The 23,038-nt window shown below is 37.3% G+C and overlaps 1 protein-coding gene across 1 annotated transcript in view; it reads left to right on the top strand.

Annotated features, from left to right (window-relative positions):
- LOC108020906 (protein toll) overlaps positions 1-15,580 on the top strand; it is a 60,254-nt gene extending 44,674 nt beyond the window's left edge. The window contains exons 2-4 of the mRNA XM_017089325.4: positions 9,021-10,037; positions 10,417-10,775; positions 15,434-15,580. Of these exons, the coding sequence (XP_016944814.2) occupies positions 9,052-10,037; positions 10,417-10,775; positions 15,434-15,459 (1,371 nt within the window). The 5' untranslated portion in view covers positions 9,021-9,051 and the 3' untranslated portion in view covers positions 15,460-15,580. The remainder of the gene's footprint in view (positions 1-9,020; positions 10,038-10,416; positions 10,776-15,433) is intronic.
- Positions 15,581-23,038: the final 7,458 nt, after the last annotated feature.

Below are 23,038 nucleotides of genomic sequence, written 5' to 3'. Positions count from 1 at the left end.
ACAAATTTTAACATTCAGGGGGCTGGAAATAAAATATCTATCTTCTCCTCTCTATCTCAAAAACATCCTCATATTTTCAGCTTAACTTTTATTTACCTTAGCCAACCGTTTGACAATTCGCAGGATGAAGACTAGCGACCTTCCCCCCAATTTATACATGGGAAAATGATTGATGGTTGTCAATAGGAAGCTTCCAAAGAAATTAACAGTTCAAGTGTTGCATAACTCCCCCAACCCAGAATCGATCCACCGCGCAGCTGTCAAATTCGTAGCATCATATAAATGACATCGGAACAGTCGAAAAAAGAATAAAGAGGCGTTTTTGTCACGCAGCCAAATCGATGACGTCGCAGCAGAAGGCGACGTAATCAGTTCCGCTTAGGCAAGTCACAAGTCACAAAAGTCGCAGGATAAGTCGCAACTACACGGCCTATCTGGAGGGCTGATGACTGCTCGGCTCTGATGATGATGACAGCCGCGTGTGATTGACAGGGATTTATGATTGTTGCCTAAGCAGTTCAAAATTCTCTAAAGTAAAGTCCTTCTTGGGTGAATTTTTGAAGGGGTGGATGGGGTCAAAGGGTGTAAGAATTGCAGACCCAAGTGAATGACCTGCTTGCATTTTGTCTTCACGTGTGAATGGCAAGACAAACACAAACAAACATTCATTCATTCAGTCAAATGCTGTGAAAATTGCATATTATGTGGGCAGACAGTGGTCACTCAATAACTGAGAATAAGGTTTATAGCATATCATTCTAAACAGTTTCGTGTATTAAAAGATTACAGTTTTTCTTTAAGATCTACAATCGCTAGCCCTAATAGTATACGTCTTCAATGGCTATAATAAAAATATCGTAGGTAAAAAGTGTGACCAGAGCTTATAAAATATAAGTGTGGCCATAGTGTTTATTTAAGGTACATGTTAACATTATATGGTAACGTTTATGTTACATTTGATTTGTAGGTGAATCGTAAGAAATATAACGTAATATAATGAAAAATGTGAGTAACTTTCATATTAGTATACGTCTTCAATGGCTATAATACAAATATCGCAGGTAAAAAGTGTGACCAGAACTTATAAAATATAAGTGTGACCATACTGTTTATTTAAGGTACATGTTAATATTATATGGTAACGATTTTATTACATTTGTTTTGTGGGTAGATTGTAAGAAATATAACTTAACATAATGAAATATTTGAGGAACTTTTAAAAGGCTACATTTTCTCCATCTTAAAAATTTTATCCGTCTTTTTTAATCCCCACTGTACTTGCAGGCAACTCGGCTTTTTGGTTCACTCACCTCGCCTTGAGCAAACATTTTTTGCGGGCAAATTTTTCAATGCGCATTGCATTTCATCTCTAAACGAGATATGGGCACCAGGACACGAGGACGCGAGTCCTTTTCAAGATGCTCGCAGGGGGAGCAAGCGAGATGGGGCTATGTGCAGAGGGAGACGGGGAGAGGTGTCTGCTGTGTGCATGAATATTCATGCCTTGTTTATGCATATTTGCGTGTCAAGTGAAGCCGCCTGCTTCCTTACGTCCCTCATCCTGTGTGATTCCCATTTCTCTGCTCATTGCTCTTATTCAGCGGGCTCTTCTTCTTCTTCTTGTGGTTCTTCTTCTTCTTCCACATTCAGCACGTGCAACACGACGTATGCGCAATATTTCCGCTTATGCTTTTCGGTTTGCTTTTCAAGTTTGTTTACCATTGCACACGAGTTGGCTCAAAAAGTGGGGGAAAGTGCGGGGAAAGCAATGAACGCGCTGTGTGAAAAATTTTCTGTTTATGCTCACATTTCATTTGAACGTGAGTTTGTTTGTTTGCCAATTTGAAGTGCTAAAAAGTCGGTGGCTGAAGAGGGCCCAAAAGGGTTGACTGGTCGGGGAGGTCTTTGATTGCAATTTGTGCTGAGTGTGCGAAAAAGAAATGTCTGAAAGGAGGTCCTACGCTCCTGCACTTGCAGCCTGGTAAATGGGCAATGCTCTAGAGAACAAGGATTACGGATGGGGACGTGATCGGAATTGGAGGGGATAAAAACAAAAATAGTATTTTAATAGAAACTATAATAGTATTACCAATTCCAAACCAATTCAATCATTTATCAGCAGATTTAAGCCATAAAAACATTTGGTGGTATTTATATACATTGTATATCTCAACAAATAAACTATTAGTTTAGTCCGTAGTTTATACTTAAAATTTGTTAAATAAACTTAATTTAACTTTTCTCTTCTCATCCCTTTGATCTTATATTGAGAAACTTGATACCAAAATGTACTTACACGGTTTTTAAGATCGAATGTTCTCAATTCAAGAACAATGTTCTTGGATATTTCTCTGTGTGAACATATTAAAAATGTAATTGATTTTAAAGTTCTATAGAATATGGTGAGCATCAGTTTTGATGGTAACAAAATGTCTCCCAAACAGGAAAAAACTTTATAAATATTTTTGTTTTGACAGAAAATGTTGGGAGCTTTCGGGAACTTTTTTACAATAGCCTTCTATAAACTTAGGTTAAATAATAAAGAAAATATTTTTCTTGAATATTAATAAAAACTTATTAAAGTCTTTGAGCTTCTTTCAGCAGTTTACTTTTTAATAATATAAATACTATAAAGAAATGGTAGTTTCCCCATATCTCTCACCAGTTATAGCCAGTAAGTTTTCTTCTCTGGTAACCCATTTATTATCTTCAAGCCCTACCCCCGAAACTACCCACTCAAAGAAATATGTTCACATCAGTCTGATTTGCCCGGCGTGTCCATGACAATTGCCCAGTCAAAATGGGGCGTAACCGGGCATGTTGCACCGAGTCCTCGTCTTCAACTGCGAATTGGCCATGGCCCAGACGGTGAAGATGATGATGATGATGATGATGGATGCTCGATACTTGATACCCGAACACGAGCAGAACAAAAGCTATATGGCGATGCCCTTGAGTGATCTATGCAAAGCGAAAGGCGGGGCTCGGGACCCGAGTTTCGAGGATCGGATCGGATCGGATCGCTGGTGATCGTGGTTATGCGGTTGGTTACAGCCAAATGAAAGGTAGCCGTTGCCAGTAGCTCTCTGGTAGCCGACTAGTCATCAAAACTGGGAAATTAGCATAGACAGTTTCCAAGCCAGCCATTGCCAAAGTGCGTAGAAAATCATGAAAATGGCTACTGGAGTGGCCAACAAGCGGGAGCCAAGAGCACGATGCAGATGAATATGCACACGGGAAAAAATATTCCAACAAAACTAATATTTATTTTAAATGATTTAAAAAAATATCTTTTTAAAGTAGATTTTTTTTGAAAAGTTTAAAGTATTATAAACAATTTTATTAAAATTTGTAAATTAAATATAGTGTATCTGATTTGTCTAATATTTTATTTTTAAATATGAAAATTATTTTTTATAAAAGATGTCTTCTTTAATTTTGGAATATTGAGACTAAAGTTAATTTGATTTTTCAAATTATCCAAAAAATATTTTCCATTAAAGGTGCACTTCTAAATTTTAAAATATTGATTCTAAAGTTAAATCATTTGTAGACAATTACATTTTAAACTTTAAATTGGTAAGACTTTTTTTTCTAAGTCACTCAAATGTTTATGTTTTTAAAATATCTAAGCTATATTTTGCATAAAGCAATTAAACTAGTTCAAGGAACTATTTTTCTCCCTGTGCAAATGACTCGGCCTTAAAGCCAGCGGCATTAATTTCATACAATTAATGGAAATTATATGAAATTATGAGTGGAACATTGAAATTCCTTGTGAACATCACCCGGGACAACAACAATCCAGACGAAATTCACTGCCCGTCTTCAAACGGAAAGCTCATCGCCACTAACTTGGGTGGCAATTTCCATTTAGACGCAAGCCGAAGCCAAATGAAAGAAAATTAAATTTTTCACTGTCTTCTTAATTGAAACATTAGCCAAAACATTTTAGCTACACTCACCCCCCCTGGAAATGCTCCACTCCTCTGTTCATTTACATTCAAATTAACTCGTAATGAAAACGAGTCGAGAAACTTTGACTTTGTCTGGTTGTTTTTCCATGGGGGTTGTGGCATTTAATTAGTTGCTCTGATTGTTGTTGTTCCCCCTGTTTTATTACTATTTGCTGGCCATTTCTTCTCGGCTTAGTAGGTCCAATTTTCCACGCCCAAGGACCTCTGTTTGTTTTGACACTCGTTTGATGTTCATTTGCTGCAGTTTGATGGCAGTCGGCAGTTACCCATTCGATTGAATGGACAATCTAAATTACGGGGTGGAAAATTGACCTTTGGAAAAGCCGTGAAATGGAAAACAATGCCGTCATTGTTGTCTTTTCTTAACCGTTTTGATTTTTAAGGTTAATATTATTTGATGGTTGGAATTCTTTAAGTTGGGAAAACAAAAATAGGAGTTTTTAATAAATATCATTGTATTTTTCTGCTCTTAAATCAGGCTATAAGATTTTACTCAAAGAGTATGCTCGCATAATTTTAGAAATATAGGTCAAAATGTTTTTTATATTTTAGAAAATATTTCTTTCATTTAGGAAATTGCCTTCTTAAAAATATATATTTTTGTAGCCTTACCTATACTGAGAAAACTATATAAGAACGTTGTTCTTGAATTGAGAACATTCGTTCTTAAAAGCCATGTAAGTACATTTTGGGATCAATATAAGAACGAAATGCTGAGAAGAGAAAAGCTAAATTGAGTTTATTTAAGACCTTGTTTATAAGTATACACTAAGGACTGAACTAATAGTTTAATTATACATCAATGTGCTTAAATACCGCCAATTCAACTTGATTCGAGCAAAATAAAAACATTTTCAACTTAAAAATGTCGGTCTATTTTTAAGAACATTTTCAACTCAGATGAGAACGTCAGAATTTTCTCTGTGTACCTTCCGTAAAAATATATTTTTTTGGGAGTAGATCTATCGAAATACCTTTATTTCTAAAATCCAAGGAAAATAATATTGGAAAAAAAATGTTATTAGTAATGCTGATTTCATTTTTCATTTACTTCTGTCAGCAAATACAAGCTCTTTCCGAAAATCCTATTAATTTTTGATGAAATTTCAGGGTTGTCATTGATACATTTTGGGATTGCACTTGCCGCAACCCGTTCCCACCCACTCCCCAGAAAAGGAACCACACCTTACAACCCCCAGCCTTTCCTTTTTCCATCGCCAATTTCTCCGGGCGCAATGTTGCCGTGGCAAAAAGAAAACAAGAAAACAGCAACACGTGCCCCTTTTAATTAAAATAAATAAATAGGCGCAAACACATAAATAAACAGAACACAGAGCCATAGAAAGCTATAGAATAGAACTACAATACCAAATAGAGATGATGGTTTCCCAGTCAAAAAAGTTCTTCTTGCCCCTTGTGGTATTCAATTTCATGCATTTATTTGTAAGAGCGGGTTGTGCCCCGGGAAAAATGGGAGTTTTGTTTTTTGGTGGGGGTGAGTTCTACCCCCATCTGTATATAAGAAACTCACGATTTGGGGCGCCTTGAGCTATGTTATGGCTCTTTTTTCCAGCTCTGTATTCTTTGTGAAACGTGCGCATTTGAATTTGAGGCGAATTATTATTTAGTCGCGGCCAGACGCAAAACGTTTCTGGGAATAAAACATTACCAACAACTTAATTCCTGTATGCCGCAATTTGCATGTGGAATAAATCAAATGTAAAACGCATAAAAGACTCGGGAACAGCCCCCAAAAATAGCCCCAGACATGAGTTATGGGTTAAGGTGGAGCTGGAGCAATGGAACAGTAGCCTTTGTCTGGCCAGGATTATGACCATTTATTTGCCTGTCCGTCCTGCAAAATGGTAAATACTCCTGTGGTGGGACGAAAGTTTTGGCCTAAGGCGATTTTCCTCGGTACAAGAAATCAAATTCAAAATCAATGAAGATCTCGGCGCACAATGGTGAGGTATTAAACAGAAAGAGTAGAATAACCTGCACCACTTTGGTTTCCACTTTCTGAGACTTTTTGGGGACGAGTCCTTGGCTTCCTGAACTTTGCTGGCGCCCTTTCATGGATTATGCATCGCTTAGCTCAGGGAAAACTTTTCAACCAGCTCAAATTATTTATTACTAATTGAAGGAGCCGCATTGGCAGCCAGAAGAATGACTTTTCCTTGGCTTTTTAATTCGATTATTTTTCGAAAAACATTTTCCACAGAGCCAGAGTTCAATTTGTCAAAGTTAATTAAACCGAGTTAAGAACTTTATTGAGGATTTCCTGCCCGCTACAAATGAAAACCAATCAAATTTAATGCGAATTTTGTGTAGTGGTATAGCAGGGGTAAATGGAGTACAGAAAATATCTGTGGTCCAGCCAATGGGCAAGTCATAATACTAATTTATGGTATAGCAGCGCCAGAAGATCTGCAAACGATATATGTACGATCCATGCCCACCGACATTTTTAATGTACTCTTATTATAAGGGGGGTCGTACATAATCCTTTCAAAAAAAAGTTGCCACTTAATAAAAATGAATTTTTAACTATATACTTAAGTCGTTCTATGCTATGAGAAATCCTAAAGATACCTTTATTATGTTATTTTGTTCAGGACAGGAGGTAATTAAATTTTTTTTTAAATTAAATCCTAAAGCTTCAAGCTGTTCCTGAAATATAGTTTCAATTTATTCATTCACTTCAGGGTATCCATTCTTCATTTTTCTGGTCTGGCCAACTTCTTAATATCTTTCATATAAATGCACAAGTTTTTGATTGATTCAATCAAAACGAAGCAAAACGCAAACGGCGATCAAGAAGTGGACTTGAAGCTAAAGCCAAAGCAAAGTTGGAGGCATCAGGTTTTCTGCATGCCTGTCACGTAATTTATTGATTTAGCTCTTGGGAATACGAGAGACTGTTCGTGGATCGTGAAAAATGAAATGTTTGCCACTGCCAGCAGCAGAAGCAGCAGCTTCAAAAGAACACTGGTATTAAGATCCTGAAAAATTCTTAGCTAAAATAAAAATGTTATTCAAAACTATTTTTATAAACCATTCAAATGGATCAAGGATCCTTTTCTATAACACTTTTTAAATGGATACGTCGCATTATGCTAAACATAAATAAAATTAAAATTTGATATTTTAATATAACATAGACTATGCGTATAGGGAAACATTATTTATACTACTTTTTTGGTTGGTTTGGTTGGTCATTAATAATGTACCTTTCGATAAAAAATCTTTTAAAAATACAATTTTTTTTAAATGAGTGTAATAAACGAGTATAATATGGGTTAATTCTCTGTCATTTCGCGCTAATTGGCATTCCATGTTAAAATTTGAATAATTAAACAATTTCTTTGAGTGCACCTGAGCAGACTGTGCAAACTGGCATGATGGCTGACCGAACTGGACTGGGGCTGATTGGTTGTCGATCGATTTGGCTGCCGGCCAGACAAATTCAAATGCATTGGCCCCGATCTGTGAATGCAACTGCTCCAGAAGGAGGTGGATCGATCCCAGAGGGGAAGTGAGGGGATCAGAGGCACTTACGCATGTACGCCTCAAACGATACACAAAACTTGATCATCGGCGGCCACAGCGATCATCGATCAACAGACAGACAGACATCCCATCCCATCTTATACCATACCATACCCCATACCATCCATACCATCCTGAGATAATGGCCGGCTTGCCATTTTGCATTTTTGCATTTGTAATGAAACTGAAAACCAGAATGAATTGTAATTTGTTCGGAATCGAGCAGAAGCAGCCAGTCCAAGTCCCAGTTTTGAGCACAAGATATAAGATCAACAGCACGCCAGACTGAAATTGCACTTCAGGATGTTCAAAGTGGTTTGGGATAACGTTGAGGATGAGGTGGAAAGAGCTCGATAGGAATAAACTTGGGTCGGAGGAACAGTGGGTTGGTATTTGTAACAAACAGTACCGTATATTCTTAACTTTTAAAAGTCTTTTATTATAGAAAATAAAAACACTACACAAACATAACTACACGTTCAGGGTCACTTCCCGTGAGTTAAAATGTGAGAAATTCTAAAAAACCGTAGTGCTATTAAAATATTATAGCCAACCATAACCTCAAATATATGTATAATATCTTATATATCGTACCCAAAAATAAGTAGGATAACTAAAAACATTTCCCCTAAAATAGTCAAAATATCAATTGCAAATTCTTTTGCAAAACTGAATTTGAATCATTTTAAAAATTTTGTATCATGTTTTCTTTTCCGATTACAATTGATACTTAGTAGAAATGATTCCTTTGGCTTGGGAATATTTTTTCTTGGCTATTTGGATACTCTATAAAATGTAATTTATTGTATTTTTAACCTTTTCCCATAGTTTCCAACCCACTGTGCCATTTTTTGCGGCCTTCCCAGATCGCTTCCATTCGCTTCTTCATCTTTGGCCTGCGATTCGTATGTAAAATCGCGCAGTTTCAACTGTTATCAGACCCACTCTTTGGGACCCACTCGCGGCTGCTTTTACATACAGATCATCTCGCACTCCCCAAAAACCCCCAACTCCTTAAAAATGAAAAAACAACTCCACCGTGGGCAACGCAAATGGCAATTTAAGTCATTTTGTTTGCAGTTTTTTATACTGCGTACGATTTTTTTTGAGTTTTGTTGCAAGGCGAATTCAAAATGGTTTAATATTATGCACAAATCGGGCGAGTTGCGTAGTAAATTATGGGCCATTAACCGAACAGGTAAAGCGAAAAGAGCGCGAGAGTCTGCAAGGGGTTTACCTGGGTAATCAAATTTGTGTGTAAAAATGGCAGCTCGGCCTTTGGGTGTAAAATGGGGGGCGGTGTCTTTGGCTAGAAGGAAAATCGAAGCAGCAGCAGCAGCAGTATGACTTCCAGGGAAATGCGTGCTACCTGTAGGAAATCCAGACCAAAAGAGAAAGATATATATATGGTGGCAAAGTAGAGATGCAGCCTCGGGAGCAGCTGTTGCTGGATCGTAAAAACTAATTTTAAAATCCTCTGCTTTTGCCTTACAGCGATCAGTCTGCTCGGGATTTTAGCCTCAGGATGTGGCTGCTACTGCTTTTGCTGGCCTTAATTTCGCCCTCGTGGCAGGAAAATGCCACAGTGATCACCAGTAGTTATGTGACCAAAGCGGGATGTGAGGCCCGGGTCAAGGAGCCAAATCTCTGCGATTGCCAGGATCAGGAGATCAAGTGCGAGAATCTCCAGTTGCACAGTGATAATCTGAATTTATACGGCATAAGCTGCAGTATCTTTGACGCCAGAGGATATGGTTATATTCCACCTCTACAAGTGGGTAATATTGGCTCCCTGATCGTTCAAAATTGCGCCATACCAAATGCCCAGAGTATCAAGTATCTGCTCAGTAAACTGGGTGTAAGTAACTACACCGAACTGGAGATCTTCAACTATTTTGATCCCAAGAAAACCGATCGAGGTGAGGTTCTGCAGCAACACTATACAGATCACGAGGGTCTCAAGAAGGTGTCCATCATTGGCTTCAAATCCACATTGCCGGAGAACTTTTTGGAAAACTTGCCAGCACTCAAGCAACTCTCCTTGAAAGGAAGTAGTGATTTACCCGGCTCAATTCTGCACAATCTGAAGAACTTAACCCATCTGGAAATCGTGGTTAAGAACTTGTGCAAGGTATCTGGTGATATATTCGCCAAGCAGACCAAACTTAAGCACCTGATGATCGACTGTGATGCCAAGAATAGTAGTGTCGAGATGTCAGCTTTTGGTCCCCAGGAACTTTGGCACATGACCGATCTTCAGTCGGTTGAGATCTTCAACTGCGGCGATAATGTGCCCACAGAGTTGTTCTGGATGTCGGAACAGTTGGCCTACATTGGAATAAGGAGTAACATCAGCTATCTCAGCAAGGACTTCTTCAAGGTGCAGAAGAATCTGCTCACTTTGAGATTGGAGAGGAACAATATTGCCCGTCTGCCAGATCAGCTCTTTCGAAACACTCCTCTGCTTTTGGAAATACACCTGGCATTTAACAATTTGGATCGCATTCAAAGGTGAGTTGATACTTTATTTTACAATGTAACTATCAAGAATTAACTACTCTTAAAAGTGGATACTATTGATATTATCGATACTATCGATGTTTGTAAAATTTGGCAAACAAGGATCGTTCGACAAGACCAGTAGAGTATCGCTCTAAAAGTAAATTGTTTACGGTGTTTTGAAAAAAATAACAGAGTATATGAAGGTGTATTTCTCAGATATTAAGTAATTTCCGATAGTAACGATAGTATCGGTGGTGGCCACTATCGATAAATAAAACTCTCGATAGTGCACACCTCCGAGGTCTCCGAACCCTGTTATAAAGTAGTTAGAAACCTATTTCTTTAAGAACCGTATTAAATAAAGTACTAAAAAAAATTCCCTTTCCAGCGGTCTCTTTGACAAGCTAAGAAACCTACAGGTGCTGAATTTGGAGCACAATCCGATAACAACCATCGCTCTGAATGCCTTTACCCCCATACCAACTGCCCATATCTACGTGGGCAAACTCTTCAAGGCGGCGAAAAACAATGCCGACTGGGCTCGATCCACGAATGCCACAATCTGCGAGGAGGAGTATATCTACGGGGTGTGCATCTACTGCAAACGAGATGAGTATCTGGACCACTTTGCCGACTCGGAGAACTGCAACAAACCGAATCCGAAGGCCAAGGATGTGCTGGCCAAGAAGGCCTACGAGAATCAGCTGAAGGCCATGCCCACCCACTCCTGGAAAAAGGCCAAGGAATGTGAGTAATCCGAAAGATACAACTTTATGCCCCCCATTCCCAGCGATTTTTCGCCAATAATTTATATTAAATTTGACATGCGACTCCCCTTGCCAGTTAGACATTGCCAAATTGAAAACGAAATAAAAAGCAGAAAGCGCATGAAATACAAACAATATTAATATTTGTAGCTTCCTTTCAACGCCGCCGATGATAAGAAAGGAAAACTGGAGTTTGGTGCGAAGTCAACAAAACATTTTTATATATAAATCATGAAGGAAAACAATTTATCTTATGATTTGTAGCCGAGGGGTGGGTTGCCAGGAAAATGAAAGAAAACTTTTATGCCAGGGAGCAACATGTCAAATGTAATAAGGCCTAATGTTCTCTTCCTTTATTTTTTTCGGAGGGCTGGAATGGATTGTAAGTGAAAGTCAGATGAGGAAAATCAAGTGAATTATGCGGGTTGCGAGGGGAAAGCGAAAAACATTTCAGATTGCTATCATTTAGGATGGAAAAAGTAAAAAACCCAGTGACTGACAGAAGCAACAGGGAAGTACGAAAGCCATGAGCAAATGTTTCAGTGTTATGCAAATCACATCTGACATTTCTTATTGTTGATCTAACGTGTAGATTTATATGGTGGAGAGGGGGTCCCACAGAGCCGACAACTCATAAATGTCAAGGATATCACATGTTGAACTCTGTGGGTCGCCAGCGATGAAAGTAGATTGAACAGCAATCAAATGTAAATTTCTATAAATGGAAAACGAGTCCTTTGGGGTGGCATAAGGACCTCTAAGCGCTCTAAATGGGTGCTTATAATAATCCAATTGAAAGGTTCCTTATGTAGATATAGGAAAGAGAGCAAATATATATGATAAAGGTTTACTCTTATATATAGTTTATTTCATATTCTTATTTTGATATTACACTTGTTGCCTTCTAGTACCAATATATCTTGCAGAAACTTTTTACATTATATCAGTTTCTATCAATTAATATTTTAAGTTTTTCTCCTTGTTATAAGGTTTAACCCTAAGCTAACTCCTAGCCTTAACCTTTCAGCAGATAGCACCCAGTTTAAATTTTAAAATATTTTATAATTTACTATGGTCTGTACTGTTACAATTAACAAAAAAATTCATAGGACTTTAAGTGTATCTTCTTGTCAGAAGTTTAACCTTAGGTTAACTCCTAGCCTTTACTATGTAATTTACTATGGTTTATACTGTTGAAACTAACTAAATATTTTGTAGGTCTTTAAGTTCTTCTCCTTGATATAAGGTAAACCCTAGGTTAACTCCTAGCCCTAACCTTCCAGCAGTTGTCACCCATTTTAAAAACCTAATGGGTGGCACTTTAAGATCGGCTTCTCCTACTTTTTTTTTTACAATTTTTCTGAGCTCACTTTGATGCGCTTTAATGCAGGCCATAACTCATGGGCTCACTTACTCAGTCAGTCGTCGGCGGGCTTCTAATCTCAATTCGCTGTTTGAGTTGCCACTAATAAAACGCACGACAAACTGACACCACTGGAATCGAAGTGAGGTGAACTGAACTGAACCACTGACCACTTTGGACGCCACCGAACTCCGAACACCACTCGAAATCGCCGATCCACATGCATTTGTGCTGCCGTCGATACACGACATTGGATTTGGGTTTCTTTATGGGCACCTTTTTTTTGGCTTTCTGTGTTTCCGATAGACATAATTTGTCGGGCATGAGGTGACACTGACATATGCCGATGGTCCAGAATAACAGAACGATTGATGTTCTAGAGATGGGGTTCTCTGGGGGTCGAATTGTATAGAAAAAGAATAAGGACACTTTGTAAAAAAAATACCTTTACTTTATATTTATGATAGTAATTTTTTTCGTTGCTTGATTTTCACACTTTTTTTTATTAAAATAACAAAAATTACAAAACATTGCTTAGCAAATTAAAGTGAAAGTGAAAAATGTAATGCTGCTGTTATGATATCATCTGTTATAGATTATAGAGAGACAGACGAATAACTATATTGTTAGCACTAAAATCTCAAATTTTATAAATTTATATAATTAAAAGAGTCAAATTATTTGTTATTAAGTCCAATTTACTTCTTAAACACTTATTGACCTTTAAGCCTGGCTAATTCAGTGGTACTCCCAAAAAGGCCTTTGAATATCCACCAGACCAATCCACTAATCCAATCTTTTGAATACTCCACTCTAGAAGAGCCACACGGCCTGAAACCATAGCTCACAAGCAGGGGCGTAGTTAAGGGGGTATATCTGGAATTTTTTTTTAACTGGACAGAAAAACTTTTAAGAAAGAAGGATTTTTAGCATATATGATATGTGGTACAAGGTAATGAGGTATGTGGTATTTGACTTCGAACCCCCTTAAAATGAAAATATACCTACTCCCCTGTCCACAACTGACCAGCGACAACAACTTGGACCCAGACTGCGACTGGCTCTCCACAAATGCAGCTTTTGTAGCACTCGTATCTGGCGGATACATTTCAAAGCAATGCCAACTGGCCTGCGTTTATCGCCTGGTAGCCCCGCAAACTGGGACTCAAACTCAGACTCCTTCTCCGAGCTCCAAGAGTGGGGGCCAGAAAACAAACAGAGCGAGCAGAGAGTGAGGGCCTTATGCGAAATTTATGGGCATCAACGTTCAGTTTGAAGCGGGATCCCGGGATCCCGAAAAACCTGGACTCCAGACCCGCGTCGACTAGCTCCAGTGGCTGGCTTGGCATTTGTAATGCCTAAATGCTTTGGCGAATTGATTTTTGGTGTAAACGATGTGCAATTTTAATGGATTGTGCTGCCCGATAAGCGAAAGGAGTTGGGGAATACTCCGGGTATATCCATAGGTAGTAGGGGAAACCCAACTCTTGGACGATCCCATACCAACCGTGGCTTGTCGTGTGTCGTTTAATTGAATTTGTTTTGATTAGTTGCCCGATGTGTGTGCCGGCATTTTGCAAATGCAGCTTTAAGACTTTTAAGCTCACAAAACAGGGAGATGGAAAAAAAAACCTTTCGGCCTTCAAGGCATCCAGCTAAATTGACATTGTTCATAGTCATAACATGACGGAAAAATGTCAATTTAAATATTTGCAAATATTTTAACAAGGCATGTGCCCCAGCAGCGCTAATTTAGCATGTGCGAAATAAAAATTGTGCACATTTTTTTGGGTCGAAAAAAAAATAAGAGAGTGCCCCGAAAAAGGTGCAACAACTTTTTTAATTAATTAAGGGAATGATGACGAACGCGCCGGGGGGCCAAAGAAAATATTATGCAAAAATTGTGAGTCAAGAGAATGCGAAAAATGTTTGGGTTGGAAAAGGTTAACACGGCAGTAGGGTTAACAAGTTGTGAGAGATATTAAAAATGATTTTAAGAATTTATAAATATTTGCATGCCCTCTTTTTGCTATATATTTGGATTATAAACTCTCGACAAAAATATAACAACGAAAAATTGAAATCAAATAATATATAAAATTAAATGAAGGTAAAAATGTTCTCTTTTGACTGTTTTTATTATTTTTATAGCCTATAAATCGACCATAAAATCAATCAAAAATATTTAAAAAATTTTAAATAAAATAAACCAAAGGTAAAAGTGAAATTTCTCATTGTTCTTTGAAATTCTTTAAGCTGCCCTAAATAAATAATCGTATTTCTAGGCTGCATTGTGAATATTTACCTCAACCGTAATTGGCTTTAAGAAAAATCCCATTTAAATTTCAGTGCCTGGAATTTTCCCTTAGATTTCGAAGGACCTCACACCTGAGGCCAATGAAATTGCAAACTCCATTCACAAGTCAATTAGACAGTGAGAAACCAAACACAGAATGCCATATAGAACCCTGGGGGGTCAATTCGCAATCTCCATTTGAATGACAGGCGGTGCAGTGCAGTTAACTTGTTGATTTTGCACCACAAAGGGGAGGAGGGTTAAGTTTGGGTGGCAAGGGTTAAGTCCCACTCGGAAATCTCAACTGAATTTCAATTGTTTAGGCGTAAAAGTCAATTTGTGAAGCGAAACTCGAGTCGTAGGCAATTTGTGTTGGGAGCCTGATTAGAATAAGATTGACAGCTAAGCTTGGGGAACAATTGGGGTATCCTTTGTGTCCTAGAATTCCGGTATCCTGTATCCTGCAGTTGCACTTGCATTTGCCCTTCCTCTGGAACCCTTGCACTTGGCTTGTGGTTTTTCGAATTTAATTGAATTTAATTGATTCGGTTTTGGGAACTCAGGGGAGTCTGTGTGCACTCACATAGGTATTTATAAGGGGTGGCTTTCAATCGGACATTTTATGGCGGTTGGGGATTACTTTAAAGTTGGTCTCTACTTTGGGCCCGTTAAATGTTGCATGACTTCCAGTTGCAGTGAAAAATTGCAGCTGTCAGCGCTGGCCAGAAAAATGATTTGTTGATTTTGTTTCTGGGTTTGAGGAGCTCGTGGGGTTGCATAAATCATAAAACGCTTTACATATTCCATACACACTGGATGGCAGCTCGTACTTGCTACACGTATGCAATTAAACTTAATATAAATGTCTTGTAATTATTATGTCTGGCCAGCATGAACTGCAGCCGCTTTAAACTTACGTATAATTGTCTCAACAAGCTCACCAAAAACGTATCTAAATTAATAATCTTGCATTTTGCAGATCCCGAGAAGGAGGAAAAGCCCTAAGCGCCCAAAACGCTTCACTGCGATTTTACGCATCGGTACTAACTAGTTTATGGACTTATGAATTGTTTATGTCTACAACTATAATGAGATTAAAATAAACTGCAATTAGAGTAAGCAAAAAGTAGAGTGTGTTTAATTTTCTTTAAAATTTTAAGTGGAAATAATTACTGATTCTATCTCAAATAAATTAAATACAATGTTGCCTTTTTACAATTTTTCAAACAGCACTTTAATCTACAAATACAACATGTAACGTAAGCTTAAAATATTTTAAAAAGTATATTTTTAACAAAATTCTTTTAGTAATACATATTAAATATAGATTCTTAAACGTAATTTCAAAAATAAATTAGTATACCTGAAAACTAACTGACATTTTACTGACTAAGCAACAAATTATAATGATAAAGTAATATGTATGTTGATTTAAAGTAGCTTCGAAATAAATTCAACTTAAAGATGGTTCTCATATCCCTTCTCTTTCTTGATAACTCCAGTGTAACTATCAAATAACCCCCCAAACTCCGGTGAATATCTCCCTGCAATCACAGCTATTAGCCCTGCAGAAGGCCAAAGGACACACAATAGCATTCCATTTGTGATAGTCAGGATGGCAGGAGTATGGAACTAATATTTGCCAAAAATGCCAAAACAAAACGACTGGCATAAAAATCACAATAAAACAAAACAGAGCAGGAACAACAGGATCCTGGAGCTTAAAGGCGACCATTGTACACATGTAACTTTCGGAATGGTTGGGTGTTTTAGATGGGGGTGAGATATATGGGTGGTCCTGGAGGGTCCTGAAAGCTTTCTTCTCCAATATCGCGCCTTTTGTGTGCGATGTGTGTTTACATGGTGATTTTTTGTTGGCACGCGATATCCTTTTTGCCGGCTGTTTGCCCTCCCCCCATGAAACTTATTTCCCCCCGTGTTTGCTCCTTTCTGGCTGTCTGTCATATGTGAACTATGAAATGGCTGGCAAACATTCGACTATTGTTTGCATTAGTTGGTCCTTTTCAGCTTTCCGGTTTGCCCAAATGCCCCGCATAATTGTTACCACTGAATTGTCCATCAAACAATGGGAAAAGCATTGAACAACTTGGGCAACAATAACCACATTTGTCCTTAGTTATTTATTTGGAATTATGACCAAGTCGGTAAAGCATTGAAGTTAATTAGGGGTTAATAAAATTACTAAAACGGAATATCGATAAAATAAAAAATTATATTAAATAAAAACAGGTGAGTAACAATAATTCGGAATACAATAATACACTTATTTCTAATAATATTTTTAAATTGATAACAAGTTATACGTTTTACAAACATTTTTGAATAAACCGTACGTTCCGTTTAAAGTACGTAAACAATATAGAAATAATCTTAATAAAAGTCACATTAAAATTCAAACCTTTTAGTCCTGCATTCATAAAGGAAAATAGTATTTTCAAGATACCTATACCTTCATTTTGAACTTTTATATATTTATTTATAATATTTGTTATGGCTACAACCTTAGTTGCTTATCTTTTTGAATTTCTAGCTTAATTCAATGACATTTTCTGTTTATAAAAACTGTACATTTTTTAATGTAAGATATATAATTATAGTTTTTTTTAATTTAAAAGTGCTTTAAGTGCTCATATATATCTTTTTCGTTCTTCAAATATTATTATTCTTTGACTGCTGGAAGACCATTGCCCCTGAAGGCCAGTGGAGAATTGCAATTGCAGGAGGTGTCCTCGTTCTCTGTCGGTGTCATGTCTTCATTGCTGGATGCAAACAGCAACGGCAAACAACCAAACAACGAAACAACCAAACAACTGAACAACCAAACAACCGAACAACCAGCAGCTGTAAATTTATGCACGCACATGCAGCTGGCTGCATTTTTTGCAAGGCCTCGATGTTGCATGTTGCCGCCTTTTTGGGGCGTTTTTCCGCAATGTTGCGAATGCTGCAGGTGCAACGGCAGCACGTGGCATGTGCAACAATGATGTCAAACAAAATATGCAGTTGCAGATCTGGTATATGGAGTCAAGTGGGTGCGGGGCGTCCAAAAAGATACATTTCTGCCTTGATTGGGTTGTCACCACACGTTGTCGCCGGCCTGAAATGAAAAACCTCAAATACCTGTCGGTGGCATTTTTTTTTGAGGCTCAGAATTCCAATGAATATGTTTGACTTGACACAAAGTTGTTAAGTGGGTAAAGCCAAATGGCTTGTGGTAGAATAAAAATGAAAAAGTGGTTGGAGAAATGATTTCTACTAAAGTATTGACTGAGGTCTATCAAATCAAGTCCCTAAAAGTGTTTTGAAAATTACTTCACAATTAAAATGAATGGATTATGTTAACTAACTAATTAACAAATATAAATATTATACAATTGTGTGTAAAGTTAGTTTGAAATATTTTAAGAAGGAAGTTTAGAATTTGGGTAAAAAGATTTACACATTTAGATTTTATTTATGTAAATATAAACCAGGGAATCAATAAAATCCTTAAATGGATGTTTATTTTTAAAAAGACAATTTGGATTTTTTATTACAAGACTCTTTCCAGCAGGGCTATATAAATTAGCTAAACTAAAATGAAATCATTGTTTGCTCATGTTCAAAAAAGGTATTAAAACCAGATAAATTGGATAAAGAAAATAACAAAAATTGCAAAATATCTTAAAAATTAGAAATAAAAAATAGTATCACTTTTGGGTCCCTGACAATATATATTTATATAGATATGAAAGACCTAGCTAGTTTACAAACTCTTTAAAAAATAATAACTATAAGTAAAAAGCGATTTTGGTATACACCTTTCAGTAACTGCTTCCTTAACCCTTACTTTCAAGTCCACTTCTGGTAACAACTCCCCCAAGTCAAATATGTCCGCATTACCTCGATCCTCTAATATTGACTTGGCCCCAACCGCCGGCCACTTAGCCGGGCTCTAACAAACAGCCCGAGGGACAATTGACCCGGCCATCGAACAACGACAAAAACACATGAATAATGCAGGCTATTTGCCAAGGACCACGCCCACTCCACATTATACTCATCAACGCAACGCCTAAGCATCGAAATTAGCGCAAACAACAATTAAAAATGCTTGAATGCATTTAATTATTTTGTTGATTGTTTGTGCAAATCAATGTATGTTCAAATCAGAGAAAAACTAATCAAAAATGCAATAGAAAAATACATTTTGCGCCAAATTAATTAAAATTATCGGGCCACACGAAGAAAAAACGCAAGAGTAAAATAACAAATGGCAGTGCAAACAGCAACTAATTAATGAGTTGATTAATAAACAATTAGATGTCGGGACTGGTGGGGAAAAATAGTTGCCAAATCGATGGCAATTTATGAGCTGGTAATTGACGCCCACACACACGAAAAAGCGGGCCCATAACTCAGCACTTTTGGCCAAGTGGCGACTGTTGTAAATCAAGTGAGCCCAAAAGCCAGTGGGCCAACTTGTTTGCTCTTTCCATATATATTTTTCCTTATTTTTCCCTCATTTTTTCTGGCATGCAAACTTGGCCCAGCTGGAGCTGAAAAGTCTGGAGAGGCTGTATACAGAGTATGCCCACTCTCAGATCCCCCGGCTAGATACCCGAAAATTTTTAGTTAGCCTCCTCCATCGGGTGGTTCAATATAGGATGGTATGGTATGGCATGGTATGGCATGGTGTACCATGCCTAGGCACAAAAGTGGGTGGAGCAGTTGGGATCCCGGTGGCAGCCACTGCACTTGGCTTCTGCAGTTGCAAATTTCTTACTTCGGCTCACTGCCGGCCACGCCCACTCTTACAGCCCGGGGTTCTCTTAACTTCTTTTTTTTTCGGGCTCACACACACACAGCAAGCTGGCTAACTGATTGTTCAGATACAGATAAGTGGGCCCACGACTTGACTATGCCTTTTGGACGGGATTACAATACCCGTATTGGTTGAAGTCGCAAGCGCAAATATGTTAATTGCAGCCGCGCTAAACAGAAGCCAAAAATGGTATGGGGGCAGCTCGCGTTTTCAGGGAGGTGTATCTGATTGTCAGAGTTCAAATAGCAATTGAAATAAATGTTCCAAAAGTGTTAATTGCTTCATTAACAAGCAAATTACCATACAAATGAAGGCATAATGAAAGTTAAATGGAAAAGTGAAGTTACTAAGGGTTTCTAGGCTTGTAGAATGATTTTGTAGAACCAGATAGCATTTATTTTATAGTGTTTTTTTGGCTTAAACGTAATCTTTTTTGGAAAATGAACTTGCTGTAAATTCTTTGACTTTAAGGTTAATTCCTGAAAAAAGATATATTTAATACTTCTTTTTGGATTTAAAAATATCTTTAAGATACTTTTGAAAAAAGCGAACTCGCCTGAAGACGATTCAAGGTCGATTCTCGAAAATAACATATTATATGTTTTAAAAAATATTTATGATTTTTTTGGGAATATAGGTAAGTTACAAACATTACATAACATTATATATACATTGTTTTTACGTGTGTGCTTTTTAAAAATAAGTGTGCAATATATTCTTTTATTGCATCGTTTATAGATATACTTTTCATATCTAAGGTCATTAAATTCCTTGGTAAATATTTTAACTAAATATATTTTAAAAAAAAACTCAAGTAAATGCATTAAATTTTAACCAAAAAAAAATTCAACATTTTGAAAGGCTTACTAATTTTTCCAAGAATTTCCTAAGCCTAAAATATATTCAAAGAATTCTAGAAATTCCAGCAAATTGAAATTAATTTAAAGACAAAAAAGCGTTAATTGAACAACATTAGAGACAACATTTGATTGCTTAATTTACATGAAAATTAACTAAACCAGACGTTGGGTGAGAAGGCGAAATCACAGAGCAGCCGGAATGGCAGTGGGAAATACCAAACTAGAGCCAGGAATAATGGGTCAGGACCCAGAACTCAGGACTCAGAACCCAGGAGCAGGGGTCATCCCTTCGATGGCGAGGACAGTGGGGAGTTCATAAAGATGCAGACCATTAAGACGTTTTAATTCTTGATTTTACACCCTCGTCGCGGGGATTTTTGGTATTTTTTTTTGGGGTCCAGTACAAGGAGTACGAGAATGAGAATGAGATTTCGGTCGTGGCTCATGACCCACGAGGACTGTCAATTTCCCCGGGCTTTATGCCCTCGTCTCTTGTCGTTTTATTTTTAATTTCGTCTGAGCGAGCCTTTTTTATGCCGTCGAGGCTCATTAGATTTGCAAAATGTTTCACTTCTTTCGCCGGCGATGGTGGTCGTTAATGTTATTAGGTTCTTGGTTCTTGGTTCTCGGGCCCTGACCCCTGACCCCTCCCAACTGGCCAAATGCAATTGGATTAATAAATGCCATTAGGCATTGCAAGTGTTTTATTTTTATTCCACTTTTTTGGGATGGATAATTTGTATTTATGCTGTAATTTTATGCCACATTTAAGTCGAGTTATGGGCAAGGACAAAAAGATGGAAAGTAAATGTAGTGGGGAGAATTTGGGAAGGGAAATAATGACGAAGTGAGCTAATATTCTTTCCATTATTTTGTAGGATTAATATAGTTTTTAAAAAACAGAGAACTTAACTGTCATAACTTTTACTTTAAACATTAGTTTTAATAATTATTCATCACCTTTTATTTATAAGTTCCGCATATTTTAGATCTCTGTATTGAAGTCAGAAAATCCTAAAAAAAATATTTCATGTTATACATTTTTTATAAAATATTTTAATAAATATTATTTACTTATCACTATTATATAACAGTTATAGTTATTAGTATCGTTGCCGGAGATTGTTGGTTTTTTCTCAGTATTTTGGTGATCATCTAAAGTGTAAAGTTTTACAACGGGATAAAAAACTTTTATATGAAGTACCCGTTAAAAAACAATTTTCCAAAATAAAATTGCTTAAATTACCTAATTTTAAGACAACTTTGAGCATTATTTCTGGAAAATCCATAATTTTGTGACAGGAATTATTCAGGGAATTTCATACATATTATGCGTCAATAAAAAAGAAAAAGAAGGAGCTGGAGGATATGAAAAAGGAAACGGAAATGGAAATGCGACAAATGTCAACAATCGCTGGGTTATTTTGGCATTTCACGGGGTGACTTTGTGGGTGTGACCCCGACACTTGGCAAACACATTTACCAACAGCAATTAGACCAGCGCGTTTTTTATTTTAATATAAATGAAGTGAAATTAAAAGGCGACTGTTGACAAAGGCCGGACAGTCAGTGGTGGTCACATGTGGTCGATGGAAAGAGGAAGAGGAACTCGGAGGTCATCATCAAAGGGGCAATCACACGTGTCTGGGCGGTCAACTTGGTCCAGCGGCAAATGCTTTTGACACCTTTCAAGCGAGCGGGTGTGAAAAAAGCCCTGAATAAAAGGTCACAAAGCCGGACATACGAAGAGGTCGCCGTGGTCGGGGTCAGTCGGCCCCCAATAACCTTTGGCTGACAGCAGCAACGCCCCCGAGTTCATAATAATCAAAAATCTCTGGCCACTTGCTAATGAGTGAGTTGAACAGGAGCTCAGTGAACTCGAAATTTGAGGAACTCTCAAGTAACTTGTGTGTTTTGGAGGCATTTTAATATTTTCCAGGCTGACACCTTTTGTAATCTTGGGTTGTCAGGTGTTTTGGTCAAGAAACTGGGGTCAACGATTACACACTTCACAGAAATTAGGCATATGACATTTTATGTGGACTAAATATTGTAGAGGGGCAGCTCACAAAAAAATATATCGGAAATTATAGAACGATATAGAAAATGTTTATCTATTAAAGGACATTTTAAAATACATTTTCTTAAAATTTGATAATATAAAAATGTTTTTAGACCTTCCTAAAAATATATTAACATTCTAGAAATATCTGAAAATGTATTAAAAATATATACTATATGGTATATTTAAAATATTGATCTTTAAAATATCTACTTTAAAAAAATATTTTCCTAACCTCTAAACATTAAAAATATCTTAAATAGCTGACTTTCTTTATTTATCAAGTCTAAGGTAATTATTTGTTAATCAACACATACTCCAAGTATTTAAACACATATCAGACAATAACCAAATTTAGCCTTTTCCCCGGGGAATATGTCTTCTAAAAATCCCAGTCGTCAGAAATTCCGCCGACGCCCAAGTAAATTGAATTCTTTTTCGGCATTCGAAACTAAACGAATTAAAAGTGTTGGGCTGTAGTCCTACCCATACATATATTTATAGGAAAATACCACGCCCACAGGAGGTGGAAAAAATAATTAAATGATAAACTAATCTACACCCAAGCCTGTAATAATCAGACGCCCAAAGAGGAGGAAACGAGAGGCCAGAAAGTGATAGAGTTAGAGATATTAGTGTCTGAGTTTTTTGGGGGGCACAAACGGGCCCCAAATTGGGTGGAAAAATGGGCATGGGTTATATATACATATAACCAACCAACCAACCGGGTGTCCTTGCTGGTTTCGCCGCCTGGGCAAATAATTATTATTTTTGCGAAACTATAAATCTGCTTACAAAATATTTTCGTGCATTTTTCTCCCAGTCACCCACAGCGCA

This window comes from Drosophila suzukii, chromosome 2L, assembly GCF_043229965.1.
Source record: "Drosophila suzukii chromosome 2L, CBGP_Dsuzu_IsoJpt1.0, whole genome shotgun sequence".
Classification (NCBI taxonomy): Eukaryota; Metazoa; Arthropoda; class Insecta; order Diptera; family Drosophilidae; genus Drosophila; species Drosophila suzukii.
The sequence above is the reverse complement of the archived record's forward strand: the minus strand, read 5'-3'. Positions and strand labels throughout refer to the sequence as shown.